The 16,204-nt window shown below is 36.2% G+C and overlaps 1 protein-coding gene across 1 annotated transcript; it reads left to right on the top strand.

Annotated features, from left to right (window-relative positions):
• Positions 1–598: 598 nt before the first annotated feature.
• Positions 599–14,887, top strand: LOC149206437 (AmmeMemoRadiSam system protein B). Its single transcript, XM_089395416.1, has 8 exons — positions 599–974; positions 10,176–10,260; positions 10,437–10,505; positions 13,117–13,229; positions 13,526–13,637; positions 13,730–13,873; positions 14,045–14,219; positions 14,647–14,887. The coding sequence occupies exons 1-8, from the start codon at positions 923–925 to the stop codon at positions 14,770–14,772; spliced, it is 876 nt and encodes a 291-aa protein (XP_089251542.1). The 5' UTR covers positions 599–922; the 3' UTR covers positions 14,773–14,887.
• Positions 14,888–16,204: the final 1,317 nt, after the last annotated feature.

Raw genomic sequence — 16,204 nt, 5'->3', positions numbered from 1 at the left:
AAATTAATTTAAATATTATTTTTCAAAACTAGTAGTTTAATATAACAATTGCTTATTAATATTTGTTTTTAATAAATTAATAAACTAATATCATAATTTAAATATTATTTTTCAAAAACTAGGTGTTTAATATAGTCATTACTTAATAATATTTGTTTTTAATATATTAATAAATTAATATCATAATTTAAATATTATTGTTCAAATATAGCTGTTACTTGAAATTTTGGTATCTACATTGCTCTCTATTTAAGCTTTTGCCATAGTCTGCCTCTTCATCTAATGATAAACCACACTTGTTGATTCGAAACTCATAAAACAAAAATATCTTTTATATAATTTCTATTAAAAAACTTTTTTTAATTTACTAAATTTATAAAAATAATATTTTTTTTTACCACGTTGATAAAATAATTTGCATGACTTCTTAACCCAAAAAAAAATATAAATAAATAAATAAATTATATTCCTCAAAATACGTTTATCTCCTATCTGCCTTTAGTAAATTTGGTTTTCGTACCAAATAAAAAAACATTGTGGAGCCAAAAAGCATCCGTCGTATTTCCTTTTTAAAGAAAAAGAAAATTTAGAATCAATTCCAAGCAAAAGCTCAGCTACAAATACTCAAATCCAATCAAACCTGCACCAAAACACTCAGTCTCTTGGATACCCACCTAGCGAGTGTATGTTAGAGAATCCTCCTGAAAAGTCAAAATAACAAAACAAACATATTCCTCGCTCAGTCACATAGGAGAATCAGAACCTTGCTCCACCGTCAAAGTTGGTACAGATTCTCTCTCTCGACGGGAAAGGTGAGTGAATTACAATCCATTATAAGGAGGAAGAGAAGGTGCGGATCTGTAGGCAGAAATCAATATCCTGTGTTTTGGAAGCTCTCTTTCTGAAGTGGGTTGGTAAAAGCATGGAGAGAGAAAGGCGAGCTGTTCACGCTGGATCCTGGTACACTGATAACGGTATGTAATAGCCCTCCCTCGTTCTTGCTTTTCCAATTCATCGATTTTTGTGGGTTATCCCCCTTTTTCAAGGCCTGCATTCCACACACACAGTGCGTATTCCCTTAATTTTCACAAAGACTCTAAGCAATTTTCCATGTTAATTTTTCTATGCAAAGAATGCCCTTGTTCTTGAATTCTTATGTTTTGGCTTCAATGTGCAGTCATATCTTGTACCGTAATTGAATATTTTATCTAAGGCGTTGGGGTTTTTGTTCTGCTCTATGCATTAATTTTCATATCACATAGCATGTAAAAGTAATCAGAGTGTGTGTTTACTTGTACGGTAGTATCAAAGTTATGTATCTTGTTAATCAAGGGATGGCCGAGGGATTTGCTTCGTTTGCATTCATATTTGACAGGCCTGTAGGGTAGAACTGCAATTGAGCTTGTTATTGATGTCAGCCTGATGTGATTATAATCCACAAGTGTCTAGAGTACAGATGCAATAGAAAATTTTCTTAATGCTCATGAGACCTGAAGGTTGAAGGTCATTTAACTATTTGCTAGAGTTAAAATCTAATTAAAATATAATTTGTGTCAATGGGGGCTTGGTTGGTTGGTGGAGTGGGGGTCTTGTTATTCCCCCACCAAATTTCAAATGCCCCAGATATATGTTTGCTTGCATAAGCAGACTGCATTATGCTGATTCATGCAGTTGGGACCGTGGGACCATGTGCAAGTCCTAGGTGAGTTTGACAAAATAGCTACTCCAGCCATGGCGCCTTCGCCAAGGGGTGGCTTTCATGAATTGTGAGACCCATCTGCTTCATTGTCATATCCCATGGTGCAAAGTACCACTTGCACTCGTTAAACTGCAAGCGGCCATTAAAAAGAAAAAAATCTAATTGCCACGAGCAAGATAACTAGCAGTAAAATAATGCTATTTTGTTAATTTATTGACCAATCAGAACACATGGGCTTATTTCAGGGAAAAATGTTATCAGTTACTTAGTAGTGATGGTCCTTCCTCTAGAATCTTTATTATCAGATTACAAAGTTCATCAGTTTTATTGGTTGAGTATCTATTGTTTTCGGCGGCCATTGTTGTAGAGTGTACATTGTAGGAGTGTGTTGTTCATATTCAATTTTCTTCTGGCTGCATAGCTTGTACATTTTCCTCAATAGGGTTATCGATATAGTCTATATTTGAATTATGCATTGAAGAGTATATGCTCGTTATTATTCACTAATGTTTATCATTTTCTTCCATCTGAGAGCTTTGTGTACATTGTATAGGATTTGAAAAGAAGCTCGTTTTTCTCTTTTGATCAGGGTTTCATGGTCTCACAAAGTTCCTATTGCTTTCTCTCTGAATTATCTCTTAATTAAGCATGCTGTACGAAAATTCAATTCTCTCCATCTTGCCAAACTATTTATTCCTCTATTGTCTGTCCTTCATTTAATTGCGGTCATTCCAGGCTTGTTGATAATCACATGGCATGAATTTGATCCTCATTCCAATCACTTCTGCTTGATATGATATGAAGCTAGAATCTGAAATTGTGAGCTTCTTGCACAGGTATAGAAATACGAATCTAGAAGATCAATTGTTAACTTTCTACCAGTTAGAAAAATTTAAAAATTGTGGATTTTCCATATGGTGTTTCAGTTCTACATTCAATGTTCAAACTGAGTTGTAAGACAAAAAAATTTAGCAGACGCATATTATTTTCTGCTTGGTATTATACAACCTTCCCATGTGTCATTTATGAGTTCATTTTTTATTCTACTTCATTTTATGTCATGCCATTGAGGTACTCGCCCTGATGTATCAGTAGATACTATATATCCTTTTGTGTTGCTTAACCCTTAATGGATTTGGTATGTCAGAGAAAGTCATTTTCTTTTGTCTTCAGTACAAATTAACTGGCGTTTTTTAAATCTTCGTGATATCAATATTAAACTTCTCCGACAATATTTTAAAAGTATTTTGTTCCCAAGCAAAGAAACCTATCTAACTTTTTTTGTTGATTTCAGTTGTGACTCGTGAGCAAAACTTCATTTTCTTCATTGGTGGTATTTTGGTTTCTTAACCTGCTAAATTTGGCTGAGGAGATTGAGTACTCTCTTGACAATTAAGATAAATCTGTCCCTCTTGTCTCTATAGTCATATCTTCGTCTGCTATAAAAATTCTTCCAGAAAGGTAGGAGAGGAGTACTAGAACAGAACTGTCTCTTGATAACAATGCGACATTAAATTTTGCACCTGTGATTCCTTTCCTCTTTCCCCCACATCCGCTTCCTTGTTAATGGTTTACCTTAATTTCAATTCACAAGTATAAGAAAATAAAGAAAACAATTTGAGCTGAAATGAAGTGAAAAATATGTAATGTTCTCAACATCCCTCCAAAAAGTATTTCTGAGAACTTGAGGAGAAGAGTTCTTTTTACCATGTGTGCAGGGACAGGAACCAAGTCGCTAATGGACTGTCTATGGTGTTCTGCTGGCTCATGGAAATTGGATTATTCAAGAACATGGACAGTATCAAACTTTAGAATTTAATCATCCTCCCTCTATTTAGTTGGGAATAATGATGCACTGTTCGTATACTTGATGCTGGACTTTTTTTTACTTAGACTTTACTGGGAAGATCCTACAATAGGACTGTTTTATGATGATCTGTTGATATTATTATCAGTATATTTTTTTCCATGTAACCAAGCACCTCATCCTTCAGCCCATAGGCAAGAGTAGAACATTCTTCAGGAATTGAGGCCATTACAACAGTATACTCTATATGAGCCCAACACGACACTTGTGCAAATTCTCAACCACCCAAGAGAAACCCATTTGACTACTGTTATCAGCATAAATGGGACACATCTCTGATTTAGATTATTCTTTTTTGAAGAGGATATGTGATGTAATTTTTTTTTTGATGATGTACTTCTTGTGATGCTCGGGTGGAACTCTCTCTCTGGTGGAGATAGAGCCACTTCCAAGTCCTGATAAGGCTAATGGGATGCTATATAGCATCTCTGGAATGTAATTTTGTTTTATTCTAGGAAACTTACAATGTTTTTTTCTGTAGAGTGAAAATAATGGATTATATCTGCGGTTGAAATAATTTTGTAGAAGGATATTGATACAGTGATATGTATAGGCTGAAATCAAGGTTAGATTTTTTAAACTCTTAGGAGTATGATTGAAAATTGGTGAGGGAAGTGAAGATAGACAAACAAATCTTACTATCATCTCAATTGGGATTTCTTTTGAAAGGAATTTCCGTCTTGTTAAAAACTTGTATAATCTCTATATGACCAGTTGTGCTAGTCAAGCCTCAAAATCTTGGTTAGTCAATTAGCACATGGTTGGCCAATTCAGCACAACGAACAGATAATTCAATTGGCCCTCCTCCTGGCCTCCTGTAAGTACACTGATGTGCCGCATTCTTGAATTAAACACCAGAAACAAATTTATGTGATCATCCTCATCCCAGTTCATTCTAATTGAGATTTGAAACCTGTCCAATGACAGAAGACACAGGGTACGAAGGACATGAAAATACAAGTATCTGACACGTGACATGGAGACCCTCGGAACAGGACATGGAGGACACATTCTATATTATATATTAAAAAATATAACAAAATAGTGAATTATACATATAAAAATGAAATATATAAAATATTTACATGATGATGATACAAATTCAATCATACAACTAATGCATATAACAAATAACTAGTACTACATATCATCAAAATCATTGCCAGTATTGGAATCCTCATCATCAATATCACTCTTTAAGCATTAAAATCTGATAGAAAAATCTTAACATGTTATGATTGGAGTGATGGGTACATTTTTACTAGGGTAATGATAGAGGAGTTCAACAATTGTTGTTACCAATATTAAAGTATATAGAGGGCTTGGTGCTCTTGATTAAATGCTAGTTCCATACCCTCATACATGACAGAATTGAATGGAAACATTGCAATCCCCCAAATCCTGAAATGGTGAAAACTGTTAAGCCTGTTGGATTTTGAGTGGGATCTAAAATTCTACTTTCTTCACAAAATCCAATGAGGTTGGAACCACTCTCAAACGTCCTGAAACAATTAATGGTAATGTTAAAAGTTTAAGTAAAAGGATGATACATTTTCATCCTTTTACTTTAAGAATTTAATATTACTATTAATTGCATAGCATTAGTAGGGCTTGGACAAATCCACTACTCAACATTTGGAATCCCTTCTAACATTGCTTAATTTCTCTTAGCTGCACTCCAAAACATTGGAGGCCTCCAAACATGTGACTGAATTGCATGAGAATGAGGCAACAAATCTATTTTAAGATGCTTTTCACTAGATCCGTGTCCAAATTTTGGAACACGGTAGGGCTCATGTCCGACACCAGTCAAACTTGTGTTCGCACATGAGTCAAACCAATGTTTTTAAAACCGGAACCGATGACCGGACCGGTCCACCTAATGAACCGGTTTACCGACCGGAACCGGTCTAACCGGGACTGGTTTGGTCTAAATGAACCGGTTTTAAAAAAATACATTAAATAATTAATTTTTAATGAAACAAAACTATTTTTAAGATGTAAAACCATGATTCCAAGCCAATAGATACAAAATATGCAAAGTTTGCTCATTTATATACCATGTAAAGGTGAATATATCAAAATGGCACCGAGTGCAAAACATATCATCAACAAAATAGCAAAATACATAAGAAATGAGGCTCTAAATGGCCTATAAAGTCCAAAAACAATGTTGCAAGCTATGAGGCCATTGGCCTACTACAAGTCTACAGTGTACACATGATCAATCATCAAGTTCATCACCACTACTAGACACAAGATCATCATCAGGAGCTACATAGACATCATCTGGTTCAGAGTCTGAGGATGCCTCAACCTGATCTGCAACCTCAGTATCAATGCCACCAATGACAATAGAAGTGGACCTAATGGGAGCACGAGTTTGTCGACCTGCATGACTAGTGCCTTCCATTGGTTCTTTGCCTTTCCTTGATGCCGCTATTGATCCTGGTTCTGATGCCACCACATAATCTGCTTCATCCCCTGCCAAAGCCATGTCGATATCAAAATCAGCCTCAAACACAGGTTCTTCAGTCTCCTCCACCCATTCTGATGTTGGATCAATATCGTCCAACACAATGGGATCTAGATCAGGAGTTTTTCTCATCATTTGGAGCTCTAATTGCATTTATTGTTTACCCCCAAACCATGAAATCCTGAAAACCATTAAGTCTGCTGAATTTTGAGTGAAATCTAAAATTCTAGTTTCTCCATATGAAATCCAATGAGGTCGAAACCACTCTCAAACATCCTGAGTCATTTCATGGTAATGTTAAAAATTTAAGTAAAAGGATGAAAATGAAAATTAAAGGAAATGTCACTTTTACTTTAAGAATTTAACATTACCATTAATTGCCAACATTGTTAGGGTTGAAACACCCTTAGTTCCCCCCCAAAACCCCTCAAACACAGTCAAAAATATGTTTTTTTAACTTTATGGTGGGTGTGCCTAAAACCGGCCGGTTTAGGACAGAAACAAACCGGCCGGTTCCGTCCTAAACCGGCCGGTTTTCACCGGTTAGGGCAAAAAAATGGAGAAATCAGCATTTAAACCGGGTTTTTTGGCCGGTTTAGACCGGCGGGCTTGCTAACCGGCCGGTTAGACCGGTAACCGGTTTTTAAAACACTGAGTCAAACTCATGTGGGACACGTGAAATATGTGACCTGGGGGCGGGGGGGGGGGGATGTGTCATGTTACTTAGTTGCTAGGCTGTGTGGGTCTTGTATTGAATGTACCATATTGTAAATTGCTATTCATGATGTACGTGTTCCTAGTGTGGACTTCAAGGCCAAGGCTGAATTAGTGAATTTATTTGTTTTAGACTTTGGTTTATGTCCTACTTTATGTTTCTAGGTACGATGTGTCAATGTCATGAAGGTACACAAAAAGTTTATGTTAAAAACATTATGATTATGAAAATTTAATTTAAGTCCATTGCATAGGTTAGGCAGACTGTGAGCCCACAAGAGGGGAAGCTGGTGTATCATATGGACTTAGCATGTTCGTGCTCACATACCCTTATCCACACGCAGTATAGCAATGCGACCCGCTTCTGTGCAATTACAGCACATGACCCACTTAGGATGACATTGATATTTCTTTATCATCTTTCTGTGCTGATCACCTCTTTTGAGTTGCCTTTACCTTAGCTTAGGTGTGCAGCCTCTTAGGGATGTCTAGTGTGTAGGTAGGGTTCCTTACTGCCATTCTCTCTCATCCATTGGGCTTTGGTTGTTGAGTTGGGTCACGGCATCTGGATTCTGAATGGCAGACCACAATAGTCCAGTATCACCATCAAATTATTCTCTGTTTTCTTAATATTAATTTCTTCCATGACGTCCCTAGTATCCAGATCTATCAAATTTCTCAATGGTAAGATTTGGGAATTTCACCCAAATTGGGTTGGATTCCATCCTTTCCTTTCATGCATCAAATGCTGACATCCAAAACTTTAGGGTCAAAGGTGCATGATTCCAAAATCAGCGAGTTGCCAAAATCCTGTGGGTATGATCAGTTGAGTGAAAAATGAAGGCCATCCATCTTATTGAAAGAAAATAATCATCTGGAGCATAGCCTAGTTCCTATTCCCAATTCTTGCTGATAAAAAAAATTATACTATTTTTCACTAAGCCATCTATCAAACACCCTTTTGACTAAAGTCTGGCTTACCATTTTAATGACCTCATGCATTCTAATATCTTCCCCTAAAACCAAAGTGATTGACACATTTTTCTTAACAATTTTTTTCTTCCTCTCCCAGCTATTCCTACTGCAGTCCCTTATGTTCCAACTTCCTCCTTTCAAACTTTTTCCTAGATACACTTGCCCGAAGACTTGACAGCCCCTGGCCACTAAATTCTTGGGTATTGTTTCTTGTTTCCTGTCCTTCTATTCTTTAATATGTCTACTTGTTCAGAGTTCTGGATTCGTGCCTTCTCTGCCCTTGAAACCTCTGACTCTTCGTCCTTAAGTCTCCCCCACCACCTTCCTCGTCTTGCTTGGAGTTGGACTTCTACTAATGTGACAAAAATATTTAGAACTAATTCTCCTACAGGCCCGGTTCAATTTATCATTCCAAAGGGGAGGCCTATCGCCAAACTTGGCATGTTCAACTCATTCAAGACTTGGATAGTGGAGCGTCCTACTTCTAAGGATGCCCAGACATTTCTGATAATATTTTGTTCTATGTAAAGTTGGAAGGAGAGCCTACAAAGGGAAGCCTCCCCTTCATTTGCAACATGTGTTTTTATTGTTGAGAAATCCCTAAATTATTAGGCTATAGTTGAAGATATACTTTTGGAGCTTCATTTAGGAAATATTTAGGGCTGTAACTTTTGAGAACTGTGGTAGGACTTCATGTTGAAGGAGACAAGACTGTTGATTATTCATTATTGTAGGTATAGGAGTAGAATCTAGTTTCTATCAAGAAAGGTAGCAAGAAAGGACTCAAAAGGTGTCAAAAAGGAAAGAAAGAGCATTCAGGTTCCTCTAATTTAGGGAAAGGAGGACTTGAGACACATCGAGTGTTTCAAGTGTTAGCAGTTTGGGCACTATATTCCACAGTGTCATGAGAGTGTCAGAAGAGAGTGCCAGAAGCATTGGCCAGAGTGGATGGGCTTTCATCTAAGCTTGAGACACTCTTCTCTATGGTCTCATGCTTGTCCAGAGGTATTTGAAAGGGTGGTCTATTTCTGAGGGATCTTGTGAGAGCCCTAGTGCATGATAGTGACAACTTGTGTGAACCTTGGCATGAGAAGCTAGGTCACTTGCAGTATGGAGCATTGTCAATACTGAAGGACATGGTGTAGGGATTGCTGGACATCAAGGTTGAGAAGAAAGGAGCTTGCAAGGTCTCTGCACTCGTCAATCTTGTGAAGGTTTCTTTCTTAGTGGTGAACATAGGTCAAGGGAGATTCTTGACTTAATCCACTTAGCCTCATGAATTTCTTTTATTGATGATTTATTTGGGAGGCCTAGATTTACATCATGAAAACCAAGGATGAATTCTTGAAGAAGTTTCAAGAGTTTAATGCTCTTATAGAAAATCAATTAGGATTTCTCCTCCTGTGCTTTTCTCCTCCATCTGCCTTTCTGTACCACCCTTTTATGTGTTTGTTAATAGTGATTTGGGTATTCCCTCCCTTATATGTTCGAATCTTTTGTCCATTTTCTGCATTGTAGCTCCCAAGTTTTCTTTTTTCTTTTCATGATTTGTTTACTGATTTGGTTGGGTATCCTTTCTCTGTCCATTGCAGCTTCTTTCTGCCAATATAAAATCAAACTCCTTATTGATTCTTGTTGAGTAGGATATAAACCTATTTCAACCACCATGATTTCATATGGTGTGGATGTCTTGATCCTCAAGAATACAAACACTCTGTTTTTGTACCTTCTCAATTTGACTCTATCTGCTTTCGGATATGCTTGGTCCCCATATCTTGCATCCATAGAGCAAAACCAGTGTGGTGGGTATCTGAAATAAGGAGCTGATTATTTTCCAATACTATAACTCCTCTGTTCTACATTTGTTTTTCATGAGAAATGTCTCTTTCCACCCACCTTGAAGCCTCATTCTTGAGCACTGTCCCAGATAAGCTTCCCATTAAACTCCATGCCAGGTACTTGTTGCTCTGTATGATCTCCAGTGGTTTGTTTATGGACTAAATATAAGGCTGTTCTGTCTTTCTTCCAAGTGAGAATATGACCTTTTTAATTTTATCAATATTGACCTGCATACTTAACCTCTTTGCAAAATGCTTCAAGCACTATGAGGTGCTCTTGCAAACTTCTTAGCCTTCTTGCGCTAGGATGACATCATCTGGATAGACAGAATTTTGATTATTATGCCTGCTCTATTGACACTCCCTCTACCTTTTTCGTTGATCCATTTTTCTAATTGTCAATGTATAATAATGTATTAGAGAGAGTTGTTTACCAGGTTAAATTATAATAATTATTTCATTAAATGTAAATAATCTCTCGGTTCAGTTTGTATCTAATGTTTGATATGCTATTTGATTCCAGTTTTCTAATGCTCTTAATTTGTTTCTTTTTTCTTTGTTTCGAAGTTTATAGCACATTGAAATTTTTGATGTTGGCGTTCACAGCCAGGCAATTGGGAGAGGAGCTAGATAGATGGTTAAGAGCTTGTGGCGAGTCAAAATCTCCTGATGTACGGGGTGTAATCGCTCCGTAAGTAGATATGCATGATCTCTAGAATAAAATAATGAAATGCTCCCTGGAGGTTGAATTTTCCCTGCATGGTTCAATTTTTGGTTGGAGGTTTTATTTTTCCTTTAAACGTTTTTCTCTTCAGATGTTTCATCTTTTTCTTTTATCTTAATGAGCGGTTGACTTAAAAAATGCAGGCATGCTGGTTATTCATACTCAGGCCGCTGTGCAGCATTTGCATTTGCAAATATCGACCCCCAAAGAACGTGAGTTATTTACTTTCCTTGATTTTGTGATTGGTTTGAGTATTCCCTTCATGTATTGTCAATTTGTCCCCAACATTTTGTATTCTACTTTGAATGTTTCTTGTTCCATTTAGGAGCATTTCTCAATAAATATTTCTTAATATCTAATTTTTACTCCATTATGTATTTGACATATGTGCACTATGTTTACTAACGTTTAGATTGTTTTGGTGTAGATCATTCCCTACTATCTTCTTGGAATATTGGTTTGAGTTTAGGCACGTAATGCTATTGGATTGTAGCCCTTCCATACGTCTTGGTTGTGTTAGGAATTCCATGCTTTTAATGTAGATTGTTTAGCTTCTATTTCAATTGGTTAGATTCCTTCACTAGGTGTCTGGTACATTAAACACAAAAACAACAATCCTTAATGCCTAGTTTGAACCTAGGTGTATGCCAGTACTGGAATACACATTGTAATATAATAGAGAGATGGCCTTGACAGAGGATACTGCTTGGAAACTCAATTTAAAGGAGGGTTTGAGATGCATTTTGAATTCAATCTTAAGCCATTAATGGCTATGACTACAATTAATGGCACCAAATGCTATGATAAACTTTGAAAGCTTTTATAAGCATGGTTACAACTTAGGAAAGCATGTGGTAATCTGTGAATATAATTTGCAAGTAGATGTTAGCCAGCCTTGTTTAAAAAGATGAATAAATTGGAGATAGAAATACCATGCAGACATTCCTCAAGAATCTTATGAAAAATTTAAAAGAAAACTTGGTTCTGTAAGGCAAATGGTTTCATTGTGGATAGGTATGCCTATTTTGTTACAACCTACTGCTCAGTTGTCTGAGACAGAAGGCTTGGATAGCGCAAATGTTTGCCAGAGATGAAAAACGTATTGCACTCTTCCCCAAGCTCTGTTGTTTGCACTCTTTAGCTAGGAACTATTTTTCCTCTCCTGTAGGCTTCCCTCTTTAGTTTAATTTACCTGGCATTGAAACAAAGCACTCAACTGTTGTTGGTAATTTGTAGGATTTAATTACTTTCAATCAACTGCAATTGCATTTTGGATAACCAGACTTATGACATTTTGACTACCATTCACAAAATTTGCATTTCCATGGCTTTATGACAAGTTACAAACTTGGCATAACATGGCCTCTATCCAATAGGGTCACGAGTTTCATGAGGCATCCTAAAAAATGTATATTCTCGGCAAAATATTGGTGAGGGTTCTAAAAACATCTTTTCGGCAATACCGGCGAAAATATCGGCAATATATCGGAAAATATTGGAAAACATAAAAAAATGCATAATATATTCATTTTTTCCAGATTTGTAAACATATAGAGCAACAATGATATTCAGCCGAAATTTTCAAAATATCGCGATATTTAGCCAAGATTATCAAAATATCATGATATTTTCAAAGCTGAAAATATCACGATATTTACCTGCCGAAATATCGTTTGCCTGAAAATCGTGCGATATTTGCTATATTTCGCGAAATATCGCTGATATTATCAACACATATGCAGCACTCATTCAAAATCTTTTTTATTGACGTTTGCAACAATAGACTCGCCTTATCAAAATGTATGTGCTCGTAAATTGCGGTTTGATTATTCTAATTTTGGATTCCTCTCCATGCAAAATTTCCCTGCCATCTAGTATATTACCTAATGTAACAGATGCACAAAATCTCCAATGAAGGTCCTAGAGACTCTGAAGTGCATTATTTGACAGCCCTTGAAAACTCCCAACTTGAATGAATACATTGAGATATGACCATTGGTTTCATCTTCTAAGAGGTCTGATAACTATTTCTATTCACCTAAGACTTTTCATTTCTTCCAAATGAATAATAACAATATGTACAATATACCATAATCCCTGGGGTTAGGAACTAACATTACCCCCCTTAATTCCAAGGGGTGTTTGTTTGTTCAAGCATCGTTCTGAACTTTTCAAACTTTCTCTCTTCCAAGCACTTTGGTGAAGATTGCAATTTGCTCAGTTTTGGAACAATGTATTAAATGAATGGTCTTGGCTTCTACATGATGTTGAATAAAATGACACTTTTTGTTGATGTGCTTTGTCTGATCATGGAATTTAGGATTTTGGACAACTTGGTCGCAGAAGTGGTTAATCAAAAGTGGAGTAGCAGTCACTTGTTTCTCCTGCAAATCCTATAATATCTTTTTGAGCTACACAATCTCCTTTGTTGCCTCTGCAGCAGCCACATACTTTACCTCTAGTGGAATCTGCTGGAATGTATTGTTTGCATGATCTCCAGGAAAGTATTCCCTTAATTGACAGAATAATCCATAATGCCATCCATTCCTATCTGGTACATAAATACATGAAGGCTTAGTTAAATTAAAATTCTTTTCTGTAGTTGTTTTGGTATATGCATAAGCTTCCCAGGAACAAGTTCAATGTAGGCATTGTTATGTTCCAGGACCAGGAGGTGATGATGTCCTTAATAATGTAAGAATGTACTGTTCTCATGGCTTCTGTTTGTGAGGCTACAGAATGTATTGGGGCATTGAAATGGAAATTTTTTCTCCCCAAAAGGTCTGATTATGAATATTTACCGTCATGTTATGGAATTATCAGGTCTCGGGTGTTCCTTCTTGGCCCCTCACACCACTATTACACTCCAAGGTGTGCTCTCTCGAAGGCTACAGTCTACAAGACTCCTCTAGGAGATCTGCCAATTGACTTAGAAGGTAAGCCAAACAATCTTCCACCACTTATTTTGCAATGCACAAATATGTTTTACCTTAGCTCAAGAGTATTTCCCAACAGTTATTTAAAAGACATCAGGTTCTTTGAGCTCAATCTGCATTTCATTAATTTTTTGCAGACTTGCACAGTGATATTCTCATTGAACTATTTGGAAAGGGAATCTTCTAACGTTTAAACTTCTAGTTTGGTTTTACATCTGTTAGTATAACTTTTGTAGCTTTAGACATCTATATACATTTATGTCTCTTCCTTACATTTCTTGTGCATATGATTTCAGTTAATGATGAACTGAAAGCATCTGGGAAATTTGAGGTCATGGATCTTCAAGTAGACGAGGCAGAGCATAGCATGGAGATGCACTTACCATACCTTGCAAAAGTGTTTCAGGGGTAGTCCATTTTTCCCATAAACAAATTGCACCATTATTGGATCAGCTTGTGGAGGCTCTTGATATAATAATTTTTCCCTTTCTTGTTTGTAGATGGCCAGTGAAGATTGTGCCCATCCTTGTTGGTGCTCTCAGTACAGAAAGTGAGGCAATGTATGGACGTTTGCTTGCCAAGTATGTGGACGATCCAAGAAATTTTTTCTCTGTGTCATCTGACTTTTGCCACTGGGGATCCCGGTAAGTGCCATATTTTCCACTTGAATTATTTAAAACAATTTTATTTTTCTCTGTCTAGACATTATTGCTTCTTTAAACATGTGTTGAACATTCTTTCTTTGAAATTATGTGTTAAGCATGTATTGGTAACTCTTCCAGGATGCTTACCTCTATTTTTTTTCCTTTTACCAGATTCAATTATGTTTACTACGATAGAAAGCAAGGTGCAATTTACAAATCTATTGAGACCCTGGATCGGAAAGGCATGGACATCATAGAGTCAGGAGATGCTGATTCTTTTAAAGATTACCTGCTGGAGTATGATAACACTATTTGTGGCAGACATCCTATTAGCGTGTTTCTTCATGTATGAACATGCATTTTTACAGGGATATTTTTTTCAATTTATTTTATTAATTGGAAAATGATACTAATTCCCTCTAAATTTTTTGGAATTAATTTATCTTTTTCATTTTCAAATATTGCAAGTGCCTGAATTCTTAGGTGATGGTACTGTCTACTCGTTTGTTACTTTTCATATAGGAGTGGGAGGTTTATTTCTTTAAAATATTGCCATAGGGGGATGAAGCTAGAGTTGTCTAATTGAGTTCTTTTAGGTATTGTGGTTCAAAGACAATTCCATTTTTAAGGTAGTTTCTTTTTGGTTTGAAAGCTACTAATATTTAAGTCTTGCTGTTTTACTTTAATTTTGGATAATTTTTGGTGCTACACATAGTGACATATCCAATGTTGTTAAACTCAGTTATATTCAATTTAACTGTTGTGTGGTACAGATGTTGAAGAACTGTGGAGTCAAAATAAAGATCTCTTTTCTTCAGTATGAGCAATCCAGCCAGTGCAGAAGCATGCGAGATAGCAGTGTTAGTTATGCTTCAGCAGTGGCTAAAGAAGAGGCTTAAAATCTATAATTTGTAATTTCCTCAAATATTATATAACATACTTTTATATTTTGGCAAAGACGAGATATTACTTTACCATTTGATGCTAAAATATTTACATTCATTTCTTTGGGTTTCTGAAATCTTCCTACCCTGTTATTGCCCTTTATTTGTCCTTTTGTCATTTAATTGAAATTATTAAATATTTCCTACTTATTCTTTCTGCAACATATGTTTTGTTTTTTGGAGTGTAACTTCATTTCTATTGTAACAGTTATACTCTAGCTCAAGGAGACAATTATTGGCTCTTTTTTGCTTGTTTTTAGTGTGGCCGCGACTTTTCTTTGATCTCTTCTGATTCTTAATACACATTCTCTCTTTTCTGTATTTGCATTGGTTTCATACAAAATTGTTGCCCAGAAATGCAAATATCAGGTACATTAGAACCACTTTCTTATAGTGTTTTTTGAACATGTAACATCTCATCCCATCCTCAAGCCCGTAAGCAAGAATTAGATTGCTGGTACTTTTCGAGCCCCAGTCAACAATTGTCTCACAAAGAGCGAACATGTTACAAGCAGGATTTGAATTTTGAACCTGTGCGGGGAATTGCAAATTCTCCTCTCAACCACCTGAGGTAGATCCAATTGACCAGCTGATATCTTATATTTCTGTCATTATTATTTTTGTTAAAACTCATCGACAATGCTTTATATGGGTCTTTTTTTACAAATTTTCTTCTATGACCTTTTTATCTCGTAAACAGTAAAATGCATCATCTAAATTTTACCAAGCCAGTTCAATGGCCTTTTATAAGAAGGATGTGACATTTTTCTGATTTATTGCCTCGTTTCAGTTTTCTAAAATCCATTCGTTGGAAGTTTTGCCCTCTTGACATTTATTCCTAGATAACGAGTAATGCAAATATATAGATCACTGATTCTAAAGAATATAGTTTCCTTGGCCAACGAGCCCATCAACCTTTGCAAAATCTTGATGAGACTCGTTCATATTGTTGCTGTCAGCTTACAATGTACACACAACAGGAAAATCTACAGCTGGCACCCCATTGTCCCATAGTTGTGAAGAGGAAGAGAGAGTTACATAACCAAATATTGGCCAGTTAATCTAAATAGAATCCATTGAGCACTATATTATGTTATTTAGAACCGCAGTTGCTGGCTTTTTATTTTTGAAAAATGCATCATGTATTCCAGAGCAAAAAGCTACATCAAGGTCAGAGCTGTTGCAATTGCTGTTTTTGAAATGCTGAATATTTGCAAGCAGCTCTAGAGAACGTGAAGCTTCCCGGCTGTTACAAGTTATTATTATGAATGGATGAGTAGTGTTTTATGCATATGTCATAATAACAGCATTGATTTTTCGGCTACATAATAGCTGCGGTCATTTCCTCCCATTCATTTCCTGCATTCGCTTGATTAGTGGTCTTTGC

Source organism: Pinus tabuliformis, chromosome 1_2 (genome assembly GCF_031772625.1).
Source record: "Pinus tabuliformis cultivar Carrire ecotype Pingquan chromosome 1_2, CPIR1, whole genome shotgun sequence".
Classification (NCBI taxonomy): domain Eukaryota; kingdom Viridiplantae; phylum Streptophyta; class Pinopsida; order Pinales; family Pinaceae; genus Pinus; species Pinus tabuliformis.
Note: the sequence above shows the minus strand (reverse complement) of the source record. Positions and strands in the feature narration are given on the sequence as shown.